Genomic DNA, 25,240 nt, shown 5'->3' on the forward strand with positions numbered 1-25,240 from the left:
TCTTGGTCATTCATCTGTAGAGTGTTCTCCTCATACTTTTATGATGGGCTGTGCCTAATATCCTAGCCAGAAGGTTTTTAACTACTCCTGTCCACTTAGAAAGCTTGCTTGTTTTTCTAAGAAAAGAGAAAATAATTTCCAGAATATTACTGGACCATGTTTATGGCCCAGTGAGGAGGGAGACGGAGCAAGAAGAATGACCTTTATTGAGGTGTAGTGAGGTAAAATAGCTTGTCCAGGATACCCAGAGTTGTAAATACCAAAGTCCTGGCTTTAATATGTCTGTTCAACACCAAAGCTCCTTTCCTTTTCACTCCACCACACTGTCTCCAAAATGAGGAGCAAAGGTGGTTATATTAACTCGGGTAGCATACTGGGTTCATAATTGGGTGGTTTCCCGCTGTTGGAGGGCTTAGCTGCAGTTTCCTAAAGTTTACAGAATATATATGTCTGAAGGCATTCATCGAAGGTCATAAAAGTCAAGATATATTAAAGGTGGCAAAGACCATGGATGTCAGAGTTTAATATCTTCCATTTACAAATGATGGGATTTCCAAATGGCCTATTATCTCGTTTCTGGGGGAGCCAACATGAGAACTCAAATCTTCCAATTCTAGATCATGTTGCTTCCAACCCACTCATGGAGCAGCACTTCATGGTGTAAAAGACACGAGTTCGTCCATGATGTCATTAGACTGTGAAGCTCCGTATGGGAATGGGATGATGAGTCCCCTTCCCCAGGGAAGAAGCTGAAGAGAAACCAGGTACACATGCCTCGCAAATGTCAGGAGAGGCTCAGTAACAAAGCCTTCAGCGGGTAGCCTTCTGTGAAAAGGAGGCAAAAATAATAGATTTTTTCCCCTGCCACCAGGGAGTTTACTATCTAGTGGACATGACAAGACACAGTAACTGGGAGAAAGATAATTAACAATTCAAAGCATTATTCTCTAGAAGCGAAGGGCATGAATTTTGGTTTTATAAAGTCCTAGATTCAAGTTCATGCTCCAGTACATATAAGCTCAGTGATATTGGAAATGTCCTTAGGTTCTATAAATCTTAGCTTACTTATCTTTTAAACTGGATTATTAACAGTACCTAAGTTTTAGCTTGTCTGTAAGAATTCCATGAAATTATAGATGTTAAGATATATAACCTAGTGCCTTGCATACTGTAAGCAGTACAACAAATAATAGTTGCTTTTCTTTTTTTTTAAGTTTCTTTGAGAGAGAGAGAGAGAGGAACTAGTGGGGGAGGGGCAGAGAGAGAAGGAGAGACAGAGTTCCAAGCGGACTCTGTGCTGTCAGCGCAGAGCCCAATGAGGGGATCAAACTCACAAACTGCGAGATCGTGACCCGATCTCAAACCAAGTTGGAAGTTTAACCGACTGAGCCACCTAGGCGCCCCTGCTCTTCTTTTATTGTTGCTGTCACACACTGTGGACAGATCATGGAAGTTCTCCAATGTCAGTCTACAGAATATGACCTTTATCCTATAGCCAGTGAAGAATCATAGAGGGCTTTTGATCAGAGGAACAATACATGGAATTAGGCTGTCAGGGTGATTAATAACATAGGGTGGGCAAGATGGTCTGAGCAAGAGAGAATGGAGGAAGTGCAGAGAGATTTAGCATCCAAATGAGGTGTTGGGGACACAGGCACTGGTATAGGAGTGAGAAGGAACACAAGATTGTGTGATGAAGATAGCACCATTAGGACTCAGCTGATACTTGGAAGGCTGGGAGAGTCCCAGAGAGTTTCTAGCTTGAATGTCATGTCGGAGAGAGGGAGACATTGAGAAACACAAAAAGTCAGCTTAGCAGAAAGGAAAGAGATTAGAATTCCACCAGAGATAGGCTGCCATGTTAGGAGAGTAACAAGTCAGCTCTCCCTCAAGTTTCACAGGATCAAGGTGGTGTCAGACTCTAAGTATGTCACAGTAAGTATGAGCTCAAAAATAAGTTTAAATAAATGAGCAAGCCAGAGAAGGAAAAGGCAAGTGTGTGAAAAGTCACAGCAGAGAGCAGAATAGGTGCAGAGCAGAATCAGGGAGAAAGATCAGCCCTAAGGCAGAGAATCTGGAGCCTTAACTCAATTCAGCCATGCCTGGGTAGGAATGCTCTTGATGAGAGGACAGAGAGAGAAAGATCCAGGTCAAAAGCATGCATCTCAGGGAGCTCCCACTACCTGGACAGGGATCAAACATCAGTGAAGACGCCAGGGTGGTGCTGTCGGAGGCAGGAACAGACTACTGCCAAGGAAGGTGAGAAGAGAGACTGTCTCAAAAAGGCAGCAGTGAAGAAAAGTTGTGTCTAATGCTACAGAGTCTGCAAAGCCAGATCTGCAAAATTTCCATGCAGCTAAGAGTCTGTTGGACACTATAGTGTCCTACCCACAAGTCCAAGGACACAAGTTCCCATACAGGTGAAGATAAACAATCAGGAAAATAGGTAGTACACACAGTGCATAAAAAGCTTTGAATGTTCTATAAATTCTTTGAGGAACAGGGACTGAGCGGGTAAGGTGGGGGGTTGGTTCAAGGGCCGTACTGAGCATCTTTGGATAATTATAGACACGGAAATTGCCTACTTGCACAGAACAGCCGCCACTGAAAACATGACCCAAATAACCAATCGCAGATGTGGATCCTGGAGACATGAGGCACAGAGGAAATGAGCAATTGTTCCAAGCGTTTTTACGTCATTGCTCTTCCAAAACGTTGTTAATGCGCCTAGCCAAGCCTAACTCATTTAAAACCCACACCGCAGACATTTTTGAGTAGTTTCAAAGTGTTGTTAAACTGACCCTCAGTCATGACATAATGGATCTTTCTGCATAGAGAAAAGACCACACTCAAACCTTCTTGGGAAATCTTCCCATTGGTGGCTGTTTGGCTAGAGTAAGAAGCTCAAAATGGACCGAAGGCAGATCTGAACTAAAATCCAGCCTCCAGTACCCACTGGCTGTGGGACCGAAGAACTCACATCATCCCTTTGAGCCTCAGTACTTCCATCTGTTGCATCCTAAAGTAGTCAGGGCTTCAAAGGATGTCTGAGGATTAGTTTAAATAACTTAGTGCAACACATTGTCTGGGGGTGAGAAGATGTTCATTAAAGGATAATTCTCTTCCTTTCTGCTAAAAGGGATATTCAAGGATTTAAAGGCAACTAACATTTTCATTTGGGATTTCCTCCTGCCCTTTCAGCATTTTCTTTGGTGTCAATAGAAAAACTCCATTGTCCGTGGTAATTGTTTTCATGTTCATATTTGTTTCCTATTTTCCCTCTACTTTACTGAGATTTGATTGACAAATAATATGTAATGTGGGCAACGTGGCATTTTGATATAAGTGTACCTCGTGTAATGATTACCATCGTCAAGGTAATTAACATATTCATCACCTCTCATGGTTACCATTTTGTGTCGTGTGTGATGAGAACACTTAAAATGGACTCTTAGAAAACTTCAAGTATACGTTATTAACTGTAATCACCAGGCTGTACATTAGATGTCTGGAGCTTATTTATTTTATAACTGTGAGTTGTACCGTATGACCAATATTTCCCCATTTTCCCATCCCCAGTCTTTAGAAACCACCATTCTACACTCTGTTTCTCAAAGTCTGACTTTTTTAGATTCCACTTACAAGTAATATCATGCGATGTTTGACTTTCTATGTCTGACTTATGTCTTTTAGCATAATGTCCTCCAAAGTCCTCCAAATTATCACAAATGATGGGATTCCCTTTTCTTTTTAAGTCTAATTTTCTTTATTCATTCATGCATTGACAAATACTGCAGTTGTTTCCATGTCTGGGTTATTGTGGATAATGCAGCAGTGAACATGGGAGTGAAAATATCTCTTCAAGACAGAGCCATTATGGAAAACAGTATAGAGGCTCTGCGAAATGCAGATGGCAGCTGGATCTTTTCTAAGGGCTACAGTTTACCAACCCCAGAACCAGGCAGACAGCCCCCCTTTGAGTGTGCCAAGGACAGCACACAGCATAAGGTGTCGCTGTGATTTTGCACAGTGAGTACTGTGAGGTGGAAACTGCATCTGATCCATGAGTCGGGTGTCCCAGAAGAATTTCTAGAACAGGTGACACTGAAGTGGAAGTGGGAAAAATGAGTACCGTGTAGCAAGTTTGAAAGAAGGAGGGGCAGAGCTCCCACCTGGAGGGAGACTATGTAAAGGTGGGAAGCAGGAACATGTAAAGAGCAAGTTCTGCCTCAGGAATGGGAAGTGGCCCAGTCCAGCTGCAATGGAGAGTCTTATGCCAAGAGGGAATAGATGGAAAATGAAAGAGATGAATAGGACACGGCAGCCACCGGGGTGGAGGGGTGCAAAGAAGAGCCTGCCACTAAATAAGAGAGTTGGGATTATTCTCATGGGAGCAGCAAGGGGGAAACAATTTGATCACTGATAACTCAAGTGTGGAGTATGATGTGATATTTAGATGTGCTGTTACAAATGCTCAATCTGCGGTCGCCTTGTGGCTCACTCGGGTAAGCATCTGACTTTGGCTGAGGCCAAGATCTCACAGTTCATGAGTTCAAGTCCCACAATGGGCTCGCTGCTGACCGCAGGGAGCCCACTTCACATCCTCTGTCCCCTTCTCTGTGCCCTTCCCTCGCTCATGCGCATGCCCTCTCTTTCTCTCAAAACTGAAAATAAAATATTTTTTTAAAATGCTCAATCTGGCTAGAGAACAAAAGAAGGGTGGGTGAGAAACTGGAGGCAGGGAGACCAGGCTGAAGCAGGGAAGAAGTCCAGGTAATACAGGAAGTAACAGAGGGGCCATGGATGAATAAACACCTGCTAGGATCCGACACCTAGGCAGGTTTCAGGCAGCTGTGCCCTTCTGCCCCGTACATAGCTTGGATCTGTGACAAGCCTTCTTCTCTGACAATTTTCCTCACCTCCTCATGTCCTTCATCATCTTCATCAGCCTCACTGGTCACTAACACAGGTTGAGGAAAGGGGAAGGCAGGCTTCTGAATCATTTTTCTAGCTAGTTTTTCTAAGTCACAAAGATATCATAATAAGAAAAGCACCCCAAATTTGTGTGGCCCTCTGTTATCTCTTCCAAGTGCCCTGTAGCCATTAGACAGAGCTTGTTCTCCTGGCCTCCTGTTCACTGGCTGTGTCGCTCTGGGCAAGTCACTTTGCCTTGACCATGTCCCCTCAATTTAAGTGAAAATTCCTATAGAATAAAATTGAGAGGATACATTAGAGTATCTGCCTAACATACCTAATGGAGTAACTGGAGCATGGAAAGGTGTTCCATAAATTGTAATGACTATAATTAGTTCACAGTCCTTATCCATACTTCGCTATGGTTCCCCGAGACAAGCCTTGCTACGCATTGCGCCACCGTGTACACTGGGAAGTCTGCTGCAGACAGAAATTATGTAGTTTGAACAAACTCATCCAAAAAGTAACAGACGGGAAGTAGAATTCACATCTTCCAAATCGTAGTCTTGTTTACACTGCATTGAACCTGATCATCTTGGATCCTTTTTGAAACTGAAGGATGTGCTTCCCTCAGGACTTTCCTGAAATGTCTTTCCTCTAAAATTCCTCATCCCGGGCTCTTAAATAAATGTCTGTACCTTATCGGGCTGTTGGCAGCATCGGGGTCTTTGGCGTGCACTCTCCCAACCACAGTGCCAGCCGCTGCATTTTCTTGGACTTCGTGGATATAACTTGGGGCCAAGAACATGGGGGGCTCATCAGCATCTTCCACTGCAATCTTGACCGTCACAGTGTCCTTGAAAGGCCCGTTGCTGATGAACTTCGGGTCGATGTGCACATTGGCTGCCTCTACCTTCAAGCTGTATGCTCTTTTGGTTTCAAAATCTACAGGCTGGCAAGAAAGAAGACGTGATTGGCAACCGGTTCCTTGAAAGAATCATGGAGGAAAAAGACCGGATTGTTTTACAGGGCAGAGTGAATAGTTCCTCAAAGGCAGAAAAATCAGTGTCTATTCACTATCCAATTACCTGAGCCATTTGGTCAGAAAATCAGACAAATCAACTGCTGAAATCTGGAATGTGCTTAATGGGTAATTCCAGGAGCACAATAGACACAGAAGGACCACATCATCGAAAATGAACTTCATTCTACATAACAACAATAGGGCTGTCCAAATCATTCACCAAAATCATCTAAGGAAAGAAATTAAAACACTACAAAAGCAAATATTGTAGCCCATTCTGTAAAGTTCTAAGAATCTTCATAATAAAAATACCCACTGAATTTCAGCAAAAGTATGTCTTGTTAGATGGCTGTTGTCCTCTAAACACACACACACACATACACACACATACACACACACACACACACACACACACACACACACACACACACACAGCTGGGTTAATCATATTGATAGCTTAATTTTTAATTTTCTGACCCTTTCCCAAAGTCTGTGATCCTTACCAACACTGGCCCTTAAAATGACTTCAAGTGGTTTATGGGTAATTTCGGTGGATGGATTTGTTGAATGACATTAACTTACTTATTAAGTTACTTATTGATACTATTATTCCTTTTCTAATTCCTCCATTACTAAAAACATCAGGGATACATCAGTATACCTCAGTATATGCTACTTTTTAACATATATGATATGCTTCCTAATCTCCTTTTGAGAGGCACTGATTCAACTGTTGAGCTAGAATGCAATAGCATCGTTTTGTTTTGCTTGCGTTCATTTCTAGGTTATCTTCCATTTGTGGCAAGTCATATAGGCCAATGAGAATAACACTTCCTTGTTAAAAAAATGCATATATGTTTAAAAGGAGCCCCCTCAAGGGCAAAAATTATCAACAGTATAGATTTTACACAGATTCAAAAAAAAAAATTAAGAAGTATTCGAACGACTGCAGTTCTGGAGAAATTGACGGTAAACACTCCCAGGGTCTGAATGAGATGAGACACAGTGAATCAGTCAGCAAAAGGTGAAAAGTAAAATAGTGGTCCAGCAACAAGTTCTGATGCCTCAGAAATAGAACTTTCTAATTAGCACTCCAGATGATGCTGAACGACCAAATGTTTGGAAAAAGTTGGGTCTTTTAAGGTTAGCATCTGCCTGCCATGCTGTTGTCAACTGCCTGGCAAACACTTATTGTGAATGGGCACATAGGCACAGGGTTTAGTCCTGACCTAATTCTACAAAGCTCAAAACTAAGGATGATTTCACTTTCGGGAAGGAGAAACACATTCAAAGTTTTCCCATCATCTGCCCACCCGGCTCAGGGAACACTCTTTTTCCTGAAGTAGAATCACATACAGCTGATGCACCATTCTGGGACTCAGCAGCAACCCTGTAACCCCTCTTTGGGTTACTGAGCAGCAGAAAGGGATGTTCTTTATGGGCTCCAGATATGAGATTGCTGCAATTTCTCAAACATCTCTGCAATTTTTAGACAAAAAACAACAACAACAACAACAAAACTAGAATATGATAGTTCTGAGGCCAGGTAAGGAGAAATTTTCTAATGTCGGGTAGCCTTTTGATGCTCTTAGAGCAGACCTTTTTTGAACTTGATTTAGGCATATGGGTAGGGACCCAGAGCCCTGAGCCATGTTCCCAGTGGAAAGCACTGATGACGTTGAGGCTAATAGAGTCACACTGCAGTCTGACCGATCTTTTCAGATTCCAAGCAAAACTCCCTCAAATCCTTGCCAACATTTGTCTGGAATGCCCTTTCCTAGTTCGGTGAGATTTGACCGAGTCTTCTGGCAATCCTCATTGCCTTGGGAAATCCTCAACTTTTCTCAGCTGCCTTTCTGAAGTCCCTCATCTCTCGCCCCTGCTAAGTGGGGAGCACTCCAAAGGACTCTGCTGAGTCTTGTTGACTTTTGATTCCCCACTCCCAGGGACAAGTGATCATCTACACCAGTTTTTTGTCAGAATGGGGAGCAGGTCCGATGGATGAATAACCTTTAAGCATTTACCTACAATTTATACCTTGACTCTTTCCAAAAAAGATTTAAGGTAGTTTCCCCTGTGAACATTTATACCCATGCGATGAGTAGTTGAAATAAAGCTAAATGAGGCAACACACTACATAAACCATAAAAATCTTAATACCCCTCAGTTTACTAATCCGACCTCTGAGAATTCTCCCTGAGGGATTAATTCAACAGAAAACCCAAACAAACAACATTCAAAAATGCCTGGTGTTTGTCAGAAATAATAAGGGGTTATATCTAATCAGGGAAACATACACACAAAACACCAAATCCAACTGTGAGATTTTATTAAGGAAATAATGGTCCATCAATAGGATGGGATGTTATGTAGTCATTAAAAATGATTATGTATATTATATAACAGCATGTAAAATGTTTATGATGTGACATTAAATTAGCAAATCAGATCACTCTATGATTGCAACTGTGTCAAATGTTATATATCCATATGTATATACATGTGGACAAAAAATATAAAAAATAATCAGACATAAAAATAGTTTTATTAAAATAGGGGATATTTAAAATGCCTTCTAATGCTGCTCTCACACTGCTTTATGAGGAGTTTATTTGGTTAAGAGGGAATAGCTCAGAAACCGTGCCAGGTTCTGCAATAAATGGGTGCCCACTTGATCAACGGCATTGCGATGAACAGATTGGATTTTCCTCCCAGTCCACCAAGCCACTGACATGTTTCATTTTTATTTTGTACTGGTTCTTCCGTTAGCCACACAGAGACTGTCTGAATATCCTGAGGGCAGATTCTCTCTTATGCACCATTACACCTCTGCCGCTTACTGTGTCTGACACAGAGTCAATACTCAAGAAGTATTTATTGCTTCCAAAACTATCCAATACGTGAATGATTCTACCTCCTCTAAATATCTCTTGAAACCTTCACCTTCACCTCTTCTGCCTTCTTCAGTTCTTTGTAACTTCCCCCTCGGATTCTAACAACACTGTTGCAACTGGTCCCACAGCATCCATCTCAAAACTCTCAAGACTGACTTATCCAAGTTTCTTAAATGTGTCCTGTTCCCATAATCCAAGCCCTCAGCCCTTCCTCTCCTTATCTCTCAGGTAAATTCCTACTTCTCTAGAAGTAAACTTTTACTCCTGTAAGAAGTCATTCATGACCCATATTCATAGATTTTATCACACTTTATTACAGTTCGTTCTCAACTGGGGAGTGATTTTGCTCGACCTCATCCTGGGGATATGAGGCAATGTCTAGAGCTATTTTTAAATCATCACAACAGGTGGGGTAGGGTAGTGCGTGTGCTTACATCTAGCAAGGAGAGGCCGGGGGTGCTACTCGACACCCTACAGTGCACAGAACAGCCCCAGACAACAAAGAAGCATCTGTCCTGAAATGTTGATAGTGCCCAGGCTGAGAAAACAAAACCCGCTCTATTTTCATTGTCTTTTCAGTTAAATGTCCTGTTAAACGGTGACCTCCTTATAGCCAAGACTCTGTCTCTTCAACTTTAGATGCCCAGCCTCTCACAAGGGGCCTGCTGGCAAATGATAAGAACGCAGTAACTCCTGGCAGAAAAATGGGTGAATGAATTAAGAAATGCAAGAAAATGCTGCATTTAAGAATATTTTAACAGACAAATATGCCCATGATCTCTCCATACTCTCTTATATTATTAAAACATATACAATGACTTCCATAGGATCCATCATTTATTCTATTAAATTCACCACCTCCCAGATTCTCTTCTTTCCTGGTGGACATTTAGAACTCTGAACTACGAGTTCAAGCAAACATTCTTTTACAAATGAAATAACATGTTCTAAGCCTAAATTTCAGGGATTTGTAGAAGATTGTTTCTTTGCCTGGAATAAACACATTGAATTGGGGGGAAATGTGCAAATTAATCATATGCAGAGAGCTCATTTGCGATGTGTGAGTTCCATGGGGTGATTTAAATGTTTCACGATCTTAGAGACACAGTATGTGTTTATACCCTGAATACATTGAAAACAGGTGACAACCTTAGCATAACCAACTACCCAATTACTTGAACAGCAGAGGGTGGGAGGCAGGGATTGCTGATGCCAAAGCTCATATGTCTGTGTCAAGCAGAAAAGATAGTAATATTAATTAACAAGGTAAGTTGACAGCTCTATGCTAACACACAAGTCACTCAGCTATTTCTTTAAAATTTTTAATGTTTATTTTTGAGAGAGAGAGAGAGAGAGAGAGACAGTGTGAGTGGGGAGGGGCAGAGAGAAAGGGAGGCACAGAATCCGAAGCAGGCTCCAGGCTCTGTGCTGTCAGCACAGAGCCCAATGCAGGGCTGAAAGTCGCAAACCACAAGATCATGACCTGAGCTGAAGTCGGACACTTAACCAACTGAGACACCCAGGCATCCCACTCAGCTATTTTTCTAGAGGAAAACCAGAGGGAGTGCTTACCCCAGCCCTTCATGGCTAATGATTAGGCTGCAATGGCCACTAATTCATTGTACTAATGTTGGCTTTTCCTACTATCCAAAGTTCAATCCAACTTCCGTACTCTCTTATGAAAGAGTCACCCCCTACCCTCTCTTTGTTTTGTGTCCCCTAATATATCTCCCAAATCCAACAATGTTTCCAAGTATTATGAAAAGTCTGCTTCCTACAGCACATATCTCCCTGCTTCCCTAACTAAAAGATTCCTCCCAGGAATTTCCCCCACCCCACCCCTGCCTGCTCTCCAGCTACTGGCCTCTTTATTGATTCTTCAAATTAATTTTTTATCAGTGTTACAGTCCAATCTTTTCCATCACACCAAGGAGCTTAATATTCATGCTACAAAACGAAGTTGAAAATGAATGCTTGATTAAAACCAAGGTAATCCCATCATCCAATTCAGATTTAATGCTCCATACACTTTGATGATGGAGAGGTGTTGATTTCTCAAGTGTTAAATCGGGGCGGGGGGGGGTGCGTTTCAGAAAATACTGTAACTGTTTCTTTACTTGAAAGTGAATCCTTTCTGGATACCTTCAGAATATCTTTCTGGCCCAACTGTCCCCAAAACATCTTGAATAGGAAGCTGTTCCAGAATACCCAGGCTTGACTTTCACGTCTGTGAATTGCTACCTGTGTGATTATGACGGGGTCAAATTATTTAATCTGTCTGAGTCCCAATCTCTTCATAATTAAATTGAGGTACTATTGCCTATTGGGATAATACTATCTTCTTTGTATGATTTTTTCTGAAAAATAAATGTTTGTAAGAGGCTCAGGCTTCATCTAGCCTATATTTAGTATTGAGTACATTTTAGATTTTCAGAACAAAACAAGGACAAACAATAAACTCTCTGCTATGAGTTAATTCTGGGACACATTTTTAGAGACAGTTCACCTGACTATGGGGGGAAGGTCCATTGTGGTTGTTTCTTAGGCTCAATTTTGAGAGAAAATCAAGCAGAGGATTGGCTCAAGTTTCCCAGAAGGCCCAGCAATGTGGTGGCCCTTGGATACTTTCACATAGGAAACGTTCTGAACAGCCTGTATTAACAGTTAGCTTGGAAGAGCCAAAGGAGGAACCCTTTCCATGTTCAGGGCTGTTTCTCTAAAACCCAGATTTATCCAGCTATCTACCTTCCATGTGGAAAGTGTGCCAAATCACACAAAAACTAACAGGCAGTCGGCCAACATCCCCCCCAGCCCCTTTGCTAGCTCTCTCTGCAGTAACAGAAAGGGATACAGTTCTGTTATCTCCTCAGAGATGGGAGCTCAACTGCAAAGTCAGATCAGCCCCCCATTGCCCATATTCTCCTTTCTTAACCTTCTGCTCTCCATCCCCTGCAGTGTTGCCCTGGCAGAGCTGGCCACACTGCTGACACCCCTGATTCCTCACCCGAACTCACCTTTTTCAGTTTGACCACACCCTCCTGTGTCTCATAGTCCGTGGTGATTTCAAACAATTCCATACCGTCTCCATCAACAATATTGTAGGTGACTAAACCATTTTCTCCAATGTCTGGGTCTTTTGCCTTTACTCTTCCTACTTCCTCCCCGGGGACAGCTGCTTCTGACACAGACATCTGGTATACGCCTAGAAGAAGAAGACATCTATTTTTATTTTCCCTTTTATTTGGCAGCTGTAAGACTTTAGATTTCATTGAATCCCAATAAATTTCTCAAAGGGTTTGAAATTGAACTTTCTATTGATTGAAAACATGAAAGAAGTGAATGGCTGAGAAAGAAGATCCCACATGGCCTGCTTGTCAAAAAAATGTGTTCTACAAAGGATGATAAAACAGTATCGGGGTCCAGGGTCATGTGGTGGGGTCACCTGCCACAAGTAAGAAAGGAAAACAATGCTCAGTTACATTTCCCATCAGGAAGTGATTGAGGACCATGTATATATCTTTATACATTCAAAGAGCAAAGTCTTCTTTTCATGTCTTCAAGGTGGTCCACGAATTAATTCCAAGGCACTGCCAGTCCACGAATTAATTCCAAGGCACTGCCAGGTACCCAGAAAAACCTCCTTCTCTGTTTGAGAACCTCCCACGGCTCCATATTTTTTTAAAAAATCAAATGCAAATTTAATCCTTATCAAGGTCATGAGCCTACTAATTCTATATGTGACTCTCCTCTTACTTTGCCTCCTTCACCATTTGATCAAGCACTACCTTATCTGGAAAGGTTTCTCACAGTATGGTCTGTCCATATATATTTATTTTATATGTACTTGGAACCTAATATATGCCAGGTGCTGCTCTAGGCCCTGGAGACTCAGTAGTAAATGGACTCGTCAAGTTTCTTCCCTTAATGAGGCACACTGAAGAGGAACAAAAAAGCAAATGACATACTCTGATGTCATTGCTAGAAAGAAGGAAGATAAAGTAGGATAAGTGGTAGAGGGTAATGAGACAGTGAGTATGTGTGACTGTGTGTATGAGTGTGTGATGGAGTGTGAAGGGGATCACACCATCACTCATGTGTGAATGTGTGTCCGGGAGTGGGTATGTGGTTGTGTGGTACACATATGCATGCATGAGTGAGAGTGCCTATATGAATATGTCGTGTGTGTGTGTGTGAATGTATACACTTGTGTTACATGTGCTGTGTGAGAACAAGAAAGAGGGAAAACTGAGAATGATTTGGAATTGGTTGGTCAGAGAAGACATCCCTCAGAAGAAGGCATCAGAAGGGACTGAACAATCAATCACATGAATCTCTGGGGATAAAAGTTACAGACAAAGCAAAGACGAAATGGCAAAAACCCTGGAGTAGGTACATGTCGAAGACATACAGAAGCCAGAAGACAAGTGTGGCTGGAGCCTTCTGGAAGAGGTGAGGGTACATAGGTAGGCTGGGGCCCATCTATGTAAAAAGGCCATTGTGGAATGGTTCTATTTGAACTTGGAGGAAGCCACTGGAAGCTTTTCAGTAGGGAAGCCAGATTTGAAATGATCTTATCTGTATTTCCACATTTTAAAAATATTCTACGGGAAACAATATGGAGAAACAAGGGTTGGGAACTTTGTCTCTTCCACTTCAAAGCTGAGTGGTTTGGGGCAAGTTACTTCAACTCTTGTAAGTTTTAGCTTCCCCTTTCTATGGATTCCATCAGTTCCAGTATGCTGTCTATGTTTATCTGTATTATGTGGCTTTGAATGTTTTCAGGTTGGACCCATATTCAACTTTATCACGCCAGAACCTGCACAGTCAAGGACAACTGGGTGGTGTAGTCTCTGTAGATAAGCTCTGTAAATAATTACCAATTTACAGGCAGGCTTAGAGAAACCTGCTCTGAGTTGGTTTTCTCCAAATCTCATTGGAGTTCATGGCAGTGAAACTAGCATCTGCAGTATAGCAATATAACTTTACTATATGACTGCATGTGAGCAAAGGCATTAATGGCTGCATGCTAATAATCCTGTTCGGCCTTTTCCTTCTAGCATACCGAACAATTCTGCAGTGTGGATAATGGAGCATGTAGTTTCTTAGAATGCTATATGAGCCTTAAGCTTACTGGAGATGCCGAACTTTGTGCCCGATCAGGCAAAGCAGTCTTTCTTCACCTCTTTTGGGACTCCATGAGAACTGGTTACTGCCTTGTAATCCTATCTCAGTGTGTTCCTTGCGTAGATTGCTGTCTTTGGATTCCTCTGAATGACTGGCGTGCCTTCCTGGGGCCATGTTTGTGTGCCTTCCTTGTTCCCTCATTTGCAAAAATTGCCATCCCTCTGACAATAAACTCCCAGGTTCCACCAGCTACTCTCCTAATCTAGTGAAGATGACATTTTCGTGGTGAAACATCCCCCACACACCCATGGATTAGTGGCACCAGCATCTTTATGATCACACATACCTTTGTCTATATCTATGTATCTATATAAACAGATGTATGTTCAAGCTCTGCCTTTGCTACATTCTTTTTTATTTATTTATTTATTTTTAATTTTAATTCCAGTATAGTTAACATACAGTGTTAGTTTCACATGTACAATATAGTGATTCAACAATTCCATATATGACCCAGTGCTCATCACAAGTGTACTCCTTAATCTCCATCACCTTAATCTCCATCTCCCATCTACTCCCCCCACCTGCCCGATAACCATCAGTTTGTTCTCTATAGTTAAAAGAACAAACTCTTGTTTCTTGGTTTGTCTCTCTCTCTCTTTTTTCCCCTTTGTCTTTCTCTGACTGACTTATCTGAACTCCAATATGCTATATTGCGTAGCATTATACTCTCTAGCTCCATCCATGTCATTGCAAATGGCAAGGTTTCATTCTTTTTTTTTAATTTTTAATGTTTATTTATTTTTTGAGAGAGAGAGACGGAACATGAGCAGGGTAGAGGCAAAGAGAGAGGAAGTCAGAGGAAGCCTGAAGCAGGCTCCAGGCTCTGAGCTGTCAGCACAGAGCCTGATATGGGGCCACGAGATCATGACCTGTGCTGACATCGAAGGCTTAACTGACTGAGCCACCCAGGTGTGCCCCTTTTTCATTCTTTTTTTATGGCTGAATAATACTGCCATATATATATATATATATATATATATATATATATATATATATATATATATACATACCACATTTCCTTTATCCATTCATCAATCCATGGACACTTGGGCTGCTTCCATAATTTGGCTCTTATAAATAATACTCCTATAAACATAGGGGTGTATTTATCCCTTTGAATTAGTGTTTTATATTTTGGGGGTAACTACCCAGGAGTGTGATTACTGGATTGTAGGATAGTTCTATTTTTAACTTTTTGAGGAACCTCCATACTCTTTTCCAGTTAACTTCACCAGTTTGCGTTCCTATCAACAGTGCATGAGGGTTCCTTTTCCTCCACATCCTCACCAACACTTTTTCTTACTTGTATTTTTGACTTTTCCTATTATGGCCAGTATCAAGTGATATCTCATTATAGTTTTAATGTGCATTTCCTTAATGATAAATGATATTGAGCAATTTTCATCTGTAGGTCTTCTTTGGAGAAATGTCTTTTCCTGTCTCCTGCCCACTTTTTTAAAGTTTATTTATTTGTTTTGAAAGAGAGAGAGAGAGAGAGAGAGAGAGAGAGAGAGTCAGGGAGGGGCAGAGAGAGAGGAAGAGAGAGAATCCCAAGCAGTCTCTGTGGTATCAGCACAGAGCCCAACTCGGAGCTAGATCTCACAAACCATGAGATCATGACCTGAGCTGAAATCCAGTCAGAAGCTTAACTGAATGGACCGCCCAGGCACCCCAGCTTCTGCCCATTTTTAACTGGATTATTATTTTGGGGGGTGGCTTTACTACATTCTGTGCGCACTAACTGCACCTTTTATGAAACCTAGTTTTATCTAAAATGTAGGCTCTTGTCAAGATATCCAGTAGCAATTACTATTCATTAAATGATGGAAGTTGTTGTAATTATGTTGATTAATAACCTTTCAAAATCATCTTCTTTTATTTCCTTCAGTAACCTTACCAATTTTGTAGAAGGACCACAATCCCTCATATAATAATAATGGCTAACATTTGTGACAAATTATGCCAGGTATTATAAGATTTTATACTAGCTGATTTAGTTATAACAACATTCCAATAAGACCTGTGGAAGACTGTATTCTCCAAAAATGGCCCAAGCCTTATCTCCCATCCCACATGCATTTCCTTCAACATGACTTTGACAGTCTTTCCATTGAAAGATGGGGTCTACAAGAATTCTACTTAAATTTGGACAGTCTTATGGAAATGATGCCATGTGATTTTTGAAGTTAGGTCACAATAGACAATACAGTTTCTGCTTGGTATCCTTGGGGCTCCCACTTTCAGAACCTATCCAAGCCATTCCTTGGCAAGACCCACATGGATAGAAACCAACAGCCAACATGAGCTCATCAGACATTTGAGTGAACATTCTTCGAAGTGGATCTTATGACCTCAGTCAAGCCATCCTTACTTGAAGCTATGGAAACAAAGAAAAAGCAGTCTCCTCCAAGTTTTGCCCAAATGACTGATTCATGAAAAAAATAAATTATTATTATTGTTTTAAATCACAGAGGTTTGGGGCACTCTATTTTAAAGCAACAGGTAACTTATTCAGTACTATTACATCCAGATTAGAAATTAGAACACTGACACAGAGAGAGGTTAATTAATTACTAGATCGCAGAGCCAGTATCTAGTGAAATACCTAGCAAAATAGATTTTCTGTTTCCAGAGTTGTGGAACTTTTTACATCTCCTTTCCCTCCTTCTACCTTTACTGCACCTTCAGTTTTTATGTTGCTGTTGTATTCTTTATGTTTTCATTTTTTGCATGAACGATAAAGAGACTTCATTCTTCTAGATTTCTTCGTGAAAGCTGAGCAAAGCAGAAATGGGTTGGAGAAGGGCTAGCCATGGCACCATTAAAACGTGAAAGCCAAGCCCACCTACTTACTCTGTGGAAACTTTGGTGGGTTGTCATTGACATCGGTCAGTGTGATCGTCACTTTGGTTGTCCCTGAGAGTCCACCCATGTGTCCACCCATGTCCTTGGCCTGGATCACCACGTGGTACTCCTCCTTCGCTTCCCTGTCCATGTTGGGGAGGGCTGTTCTGATGATACCTGGATCCATGAGTGGGAAACACCACACGTATTCATTGGTAACAACATTAAAACATAAAAAGTTCTAGGCACAGGGGAAGCAGAGAGGAATAAAAAAGCTCCTGCCCTCGCAGAAGAGTCACTTTGACATGATAATTAGAATGACAAGTAGCCATACCTGGATCACCATATAGTGGTCTTTCTCAGCAAATTGTCATAATTATTCGTATAGCATCATAATCATATATGCTTCATATGTTGCATTGTAAACGCAAGTAATAAGCTTCTTAAATAAGCTTATTTAAGAATAAATAAATAAGCTTCTAAAATTCTCAGGCATAACATTTCAAGATCCTAAAGGCTGAAATATTGGAGGGCCCATTGCATGGATACCCATGACTAAACCCCCACTTTTGAATTACCAGGGGAATCTTTTGAAAGTCTATCCCAGCATTCAACCCTTGGAAATGTTTTTATGATCTATATTAGGTTAAATGTAGGTGGCATATATTCCAAGCAATACATTAAAATGTAATTATTAAATTTTAAAGGAGTAAGCCAAACAAGTTAAAAACACACACAATGCATACACAAACATTGTTGTACTATCACCCATCACTGACCACAGGGGTAAATTAATGATTGAATTCTACATGATCCCTGGAGATTAGCACATAATTTGTATGAAAACCATGCTCACTTAAATCTCTTGGGAACATGTGCAAGCTTTTCCTCTCTGTAGATATAGTAACATTTATACTGGAAATATAAAGAAAGCACCCTTGTCCCTCTCTTAGTCTGTATTTCCCAACAGCACCCTTGAACTCACTGAGTCTTGTTTTCCTTATCTGTTAAATACTTTGGTATGTTCAAAGTGGTGGTTCCTAACCATGAGTCCTTGAGAAAAAAATAAGGTTATAATTGGAGTTCCTCCATCAGTTTTCAACATCTCAAAAATCTAGATGAAATCCCACATTTATCCTTGGTTAATGTGGAAAGGCAAATGCCTTCTATGAAATCATAGCCACACAGCCCCATAGACTGTGTTCTGAAGCAAAGTGGCTACAAATAGATAATTACGTAGGTCAGTGGAAGTGATATCTAGTAAATGGGCAACTTATCTGATTGGCAGACCCTGTGTATACATATTAATATATATTTGTATTTCATACAATTTAGCTATAATAACAAATGTGGATTATTTGCAAATGTCTTTCAAATATACAGGAAAAGGCGGCAGTTTGGGGGGTGATATTATAGAATGGAACTTTCACAGTATTTCAGTGTTTATTCTAATGAAAGGACCCTAGAATAAAGTTTGGTGTAAATGAAGTGGACCATTGTGGTTTTGGTGGCTACATGTTTTCACTTTTTGGGTTTGCTGTTTGCTTTCTGTAAGAACTGTGAAGTCTTCTTTTTGGGTGACACCAATTGGGAATCTGTAAGTGCAGCAGGGGGAATGTGCCGCATCCCAAACACACCTGAGCATTATTTTTTTTTTTAACATTTATTTATTTTTTGAGAGACAGAGAGAGAGTGTGAGCAGGGGTGGGGCAGAGAGGAAGGGAGACACACAATCCAAAGCAGGCTCCATCCAGGCTCCGAGCTGTTGGCACAGAGCTTGACGTGGGGCTCGAACTCAGGAGCTGTGAGATCATGACTTGAGCCAAAGTCAGACGCTTAACTGACTGAGCCACCCATATGCCCCTTAAAATCATCTCTTAAAATTCAACTTAAATTACATGTTCAACTTAAATGCATGTTTCTCAAGAATTTATCTTGATGGCCTGCCTGGGTGTCTCGGTTAACCGTCTGACTTCAGCTCAGGTCATGATCTTGCAGTTTGTGGGTTCAGGCCCCGCATAGGGCTCTGTGCTGACAGCTCAGAGCCTGGAGCCTGCTTTTGATTCTGTGTCTCCCTCTCTCTCTGTACCCCGCCCCCCGCTCATGCTCTTTATTTCTCTCAAAAATAAACAAACATTAACAACAAAAAAATGTAAGATATGATTTTAAGATAAAAGTTGTATTTTAAGATTATATTTATTATTGTGACATGGTGACATAGAGGCAGAAACAATAATAAATAAGGTTCATTGGATGCTAACCATATCCAGGCACATGCAGGCACGGCGTCTAATCCTCTCAACAATCCTGTAAGGTGGCCTTTCCTGTATTTGAGAAAACTAAGACTCAAATAGGTTTACTGAGCAGGCCTGGACTTCTTATTTACAATGTGTCACAGATCCCAACAACACTGCACAGTACCTGTCTGTGCTTCTACTGAAAAGTAGGGTTGTCCTTCTAGGATGCTGTATACTAACTTCGCGCTGTTTCCATAGGTGGGATCATCTGCATCTGAAGCTGTCACCTGGATTACCGATGTCCCTTAAAAATGAAATAAATCCATTAGCAACACCCCTTCAGCTTTTTGAATTATATTCCAGTTTACAAAGTTCCATCTTAACTTTAAAAACGGAGAAAAGCCCCATAATTCTTTAACATGCTCTGTTTTCAGGGGTTCAGATGTAAAGTAATCTTCCTTCCTGTCTTCCTCTTCTTCCTTCCCTCTTTCCTTCCTTAAAAAAAATTCCCATAGCTTAAAAATGAACTTTCTATATTCATAGTACATCGTGCTCTGCTTGGTAGTTAAAATAACAATATGAACATTAATGCAAAAACATTCTAAGACCCATGCAACTGAAATGTTCAGTATATCAAATAATTAAATAACAATCTTCCCAAAGAGTAAAATAAAAGATAATTAGTGATGAATTGCTTTTTGTGTAAGGACAGAGTGTATAGTCTTCCATCTGTAGCAGCGCAATAAATACATCATTTTATTGTTGCTTTGCATGTAATAAAATAGCTTCTAATACTGCATTTTAATGAATTTATGGCTATAAATATTGTACAGAATGTTGTTCCCTGATGACATGAGAATTGCATCTTCCCACCTCTAACGGGTCTGGTAGTTATTTAATAGAAACCACCCTTAAGACATCTGTGGGTCTGAAGGAAAGGAAACCAGGGAAATGAAGGAAGACGGGATTCCGTTTCTCCTAGAAAAGCCTCTGTTCTTTGATGGTCACCAGGATTTGAGGGCACAAAGCACTGAACTACAGAATGGGGGGAGATGCCTGGGAAGGGAAACGGCAATTAGAGCCTCCCTGCACCAGGTACTTTCGGGGCACGTTCCTTGTGTTCCACCAGCATCCATCCCCTCTGCTCCTCGTTTTGACAGCAATTATATTTTGAGAAACTGGGTGTGAGAGGTAGGAATTTTACAATCCTATTTTGCAAAGTAGATTATTGCCAGAGTCATTAGTCTAACCCCCATCGAGCAACCAACCAAACCCAGGGTCTTTCCTTGACATTTCCAGCAGAGGGGCAAGGTCCTGGGTGGGAGGTGAGGCAGCCCGTTGACACAGCTTCTGACGACCCTTTAATTTACAACTGTCAGTGATTTTTACATGGTATAAAAGGAAATCTTGCTTTTTTTTCCTCATTACGTTTCTGTAACTCATTATTTCGTGCAAACAACTTTTCTCAAGCTCTTCCCATAGGACCAGGCACTATTCTAGGCAGTGGACATTTATGAAGGAGAATAGGCCTAGCCTGCATCATTCTGACTGAGCTAAGGAAAGCATTACATTGTTATGCTTCCTTTGTTTCTAGAACTGCACTCAGTCCATTATGACTCTTTTGTATTTTACTTAACCCTCGTCACAGTTTACATTATCCTCACTTTACAGATGACAAAATGAGAACTATGTGACAGTTCACCTGGCTCGTCAGGGCCACCGCCATCTGGCTCATCAGGGCCACTGCCATAACAGCAGCCCGGTACTGTGACACCAGGTTCGACTCTCGGAAGCCGTGATGGAAAGCCTGGGTGTTAGTCCCAAGCATCAAGGAGCTCCCAGAGGTGAGAACAATGTGAATTCTCTGGAGTGTTCTTTTTGATGGCAGGCTTTGCCTTCTGGCTCAGTTGCTCATGCTACAGTCCCCTATTTAATGCTTTAGTTTCTGTTGGATTTTTCTCATTAAAATCACTAGGCGATTACCAAGAAACTAAGGGACCGGTCATGGCCAGGGGAGACAGGCAAGAAGTGACTCAGCCCCACCTTCATAAAGTATGAGAAAAGCCCAACTTTATCTGGAGGAGGGAAAAAAAAAGGGGGGGTGCTTAAAAAAATCCACATCCTAGGTTCTACATGCAAAGTGGAAAGAGCTTAGGGCCCTAGGGTAACTTCTGCATCTAACTGTTTTGAACAGGTTGTTTCCCATTCTTGGTGCTTGGTTTTCTCATCTGTAAAATGGGCAGTTTGGCCCTGATGATTCTTAAGTTCATTTGCGCTCTAAAATCTCTGATTCATATAATCAGACTCATTCCCTGACCAGAACAGCCATGATCACTGTCTGAAAGACAAACCTTTCTTAATATGAGGCATATTTCTCAAAAGACCACAAATGAATGCATTCTATAAAGCCAGACAAAAGTTGCTGCCAGGAAAAGGTGGCTCGTTGAAGAAATCCTTGAGAGAAGTATCCTTTGACAACGCAGAGTGTCTTCAGGCATGATGAAAGGACATATCCGCTTCTAAATTATCCTAACAGATGGTGGCATAGTGTCCTGATTGTGTATTCTGGAGCCACTTAGTAGCTCAGATGACTTTCGAGAAATTAGTCATCCTGTTCCTGGCTTGGGCTTTCCATCTGCAAAGTATGTCAAATAGGACCTACCTCACTACAAAGATGGGTTATCCCAAAAAAATAAATGCAATAATGTCATGTAAGTCAATTAGTATGATGTCTACATGCAACAAATATTACGATTACTGTTCCTCATTAGACATCAGTGCACACTAGTGACTGGACTACATTGCCTCTAATCCTGCAAGACTAGAAACTATGACTCCATTTTACAGAAAGGGACACTAAGGCGAAAATGGACAGAGCTGGATCCAAGCCGCATAGCTAATGAGCGCCAGAACCAGGATTGCCTGCATCCCGTCAGGTTCTTGCCATTCTGCCACACTTATGTTTTTGAAGACTAGATATTCAAATCTCAGGTCTATTTTAAATATTTGAAACTTCAACTACACAAATAACACTTTTTTTGGTCATATGCCGTTGAAGATGCGGTGTAAATTCTGCTTCTTGATTTGGGAGAATATGGGCAGCAGCCCCCCACCCCACCCCCAACAGGGACACGAGGCCTGTAGATGGAGCAGGTCTCCCCTCATGTACGCACCCACGTTGGACCTCTCAGGCACGTTGGCATGATAGGTCTCATGCAGGAACTCGGGCGGGTTGTCATTAATGTCCTGGACCTTGACGATGAACTCCGACGGTGGCTCCAGCGGCCGGTTGGTGTCCCTGTCCACCGCCTGTGCCATGAGCGTGTACTGGGCTCTCTCTTCCCGGTCCAATGTCTTGGTGGCATGAATGTTCCCTGATTTGTCATCAATCACAAAAATGGTTCCGGCTCCTTCACCTGAGAGAATGTATTTAATGTTCCCATCACCAGAGTCAATATCGGAATGAAGCTAGGGAAAGAGAAACCAAGATTTGTAATTCCATGAGGGATGCCGTGGGGAAACAGAGTCTCATTCATACACCGTTTGCCACAGCACGCTGTCCACCCACACCCACACAGACGCCCACACACACACACACACCATTGAGAGGGAGCTGCTCTGCCCCCATTTTACAAATGAAGAAATGGAATCTTAGAGAAGACAATTGCCTTGGCCAAAGTCACACCACTGGGAGAGGTGAAGCCAGCATTCAGACCTGAATCCTGAGTTTTTTAAGTTCTAAGAGTCATACTTTCCCTCACAAATATACACACATACAAAATATATGCACATATTCACACGAGTATGCACACAAGCAAAATATATACACATATGCACATATATTAAGTTATTTTGAAAGAAACATAGATGACATAAAAATATAAAAAACAAACATTTATGCCATAAGTAAGTCTTCTCAGTTCTGATTCCCACTCCTTCAGTTTCTCTGCTCAGACACAACAGTTGTTACCAGTTTCCTGTGAATCTAAGATACGGTTTATGCATATGCTAGAATATCTGTACAGATACATAAATGCCCTCATTTGTTTTTATGCAATAAAGTGCCATAGTGCACAAATGGCACTCTGCACCTCTGTTTTCCTATAACAGTAAATTCAGGTGACCTTTTGGACTGCTACATCCACTGGATGCATGCTATCATCTCATTTTAGCTGTCTTCTTCCAAAGGACACTGAGGTTGTTTCTAGGCTTTCGTTACGATAAGCAATTTGTTGATCAGACCTTTCCATGAGACACTCTGTGAGGCACATGAGGGTCTGGGGATGTGGCCTGTCAGGAAGAAGCTCTCATTCTGATCATAGGCATAAGGTGGGTAGGACGGGTTGATAAATATGAAGCTTCTTAGACTATTGAGAGAACCTTACATATGTTCAGGTTTTCCCCCTCCTTTGACAGAGCCCAGAGAAATGACGGTACTTGCCTAACTCCACACTTCACAGGGCCAGGGCATCGTCCAGTTCTCCTGACTACCCATCCTGTGCCTGGACTCTGCTCTGTGTTTCATAACATGGGATTCACCCAAAGACCACATCTGATTTTCCTGTAACAATGAATTCCTTACCTTCCCTTGATGTCATCTCAATGTCTGAAGCTTTCATCTTAATTGAAGTACCTCTGCCCTCATTATGCCCTTTGTGAAAAGAGAGAAGCTTTGCTTTTGCCATTCTCGTAGGCTTCAAGGCTAGCCAAGTGGCTAAAAAGCCCTTGGTTCTGCCTACTATGTGAGAAAACCCAGTATACACCAAAAAGCTTTATTCAAATGGCATTGATAATAATATTGATTGATTAGCAATGACATTTTCATACTGATATTATTAGTAATGTCATTTAAATATTATTGTTAACACCAATTTGATTATTGTTAGGAAACCAAAGCCTGGGGAGCTTGTTCAGAATCACAAAGCAAGATAGAACACAGTGCTTTTTAAAGATGTTTGTATTGGTTTCAGTTTCCCAGAAAGTATCTAATTGATTTGCAGCACCTCAGTGAAACACCAAATATTTCGGCTCAGGGGGTACCTGTAGGTACAAATCAGGAAGACCATTTTGATTTTAGTTCACAGTGTTTCTCAGGAAAATTTGAAAAAATATACCTGTCTTCAGAACTTGTTATTCATAACAAGCTACATGTTGTCATGAAATGATGGTTAATACATTTCTCATGAATAAGGCAGTTTGTGAGTAAAATATGAAGCTATTTTGTGGCTTCTAAAGGATGAACAGAATTGCTCTGATCTTCATACAATTTCCACAGTGAGGGCGGGATCCCTGCCGCCATGCGGCTGGCTTTCTCCCCAACCCCCCAAACAGTTTGCTTTTGTTCGTTTTCTCTGCCTGAGACCTGGCAAAAGTTAGGGGCTCAGTCTTGTGAATGAAAAACAAGGAAATAAATGCTTATTTTAACGGGAGTGGGTTAGAAGGGAAGTTTCTCTGGGCTTTCATGAATTCCATGTGAGCTTGGCAAGTTTCTTAGGGATTAAACAGATTCTAGTTCATGATCAACCAAATCACTGCAAAAGTGTAAACTTATAGCCCTCCTTATCTTTCTCTACTTTGTTTTCGGATTTGAAAGTTAGATATAAATTCCTTCTTTTTCTCTCTCCCACAAAGATGACCTATACAACTGACAACACTATTTATTAGGTTCTACACAAAAAGCAGTTTGGGAAACCATTCCTTCCTATCAGGGGACCCAGTTGCTGAAGCATACACAGCCAATTCCTAATGCCAAAGACTGCTGGCTTCCCCCTCTGCAGGGCACAGCACGACACAGACTGTGCTTCCTGCAAGAAATCTGAAAGTCCATCGCTTGCCAAATTCTACTTTTTCAGAGCATCATAAAGCACTCAACCTTGAATGTTGTCAAATCAAAGGTCATCTAGTCTATTCCCTCTATTCATGGGGAACTATATATATAGATATCAATATCTAATCTATATCATCTATATCTATATCTATCTATAGTTAGATATATCTATCTATCTATCTATCTATATCTATATCTATATATAGATAAAACAAAACAGATAGATAGATTTTATCTATAAAATAAATAGATAGATTTTGTATATCTAGATATAGATATAGATATAGATATAGATATAGATATAGATATAGAT

General features: G+C 41.1%; 1 protein-coding gene across 4 annotated transcripts in view; it reads right to left on the minus strand.

Moving 5' to 3' along the window:
- CDH11 (cadherin 11) overlaps positions 1–25,240 on the minus strand; it is a 153,890-nt gene that overhangs the window by 22,458 nt on the left and 106,192 nt on the right. For all 4 annotated transcript variants that reach the window (XR_007455956.1, XM_049622783.1, XM_049622784.1 and 1 more), the window contains 5 exons: positions 22,274–22,568; positions 19,285–19,404; positions 16,873–17,040; positions 11,847–12,034; positions 5,613–5,866 (listed from right to left, as the gene is read on the minus strand). Coding sequence is in view for 3 of the 4 variants with exons in the window: in XM_049622783.1 (XP_049478740.1) it covers positions 5,613–5,866; positions 11,847–12,034; positions 16,873–17,040; positions 19,285–19,404; positions 22,274–22,568 (1,025 nt within the window). In the remaining variant the exon portion in view is untranslated. The remainder of the gene's footprint in view (positions 1–5,612; positions 5,867–11,846; positions 12,035–16,872; positions 17,041–19,284; positions 19,405–22,273; positions 22,569–25,240) is intronic.

The sequence above is a fragment of the Panthera uncia genome (assembly GCF_023721935.1).
Source record: "Panthera uncia isolate 11264 chromosome E2 unlocalized genomic scaffold, Puncia_PCG_1.0 HiC_scaffold_20, whole genome shotgun sequence".
Classification (NCBI taxonomy): domain Eukaryota; kingdom Metazoa; phylum Chordata; class Mammalia; order Carnivora; family Felidae; genus Panthera; species Panthera uncia.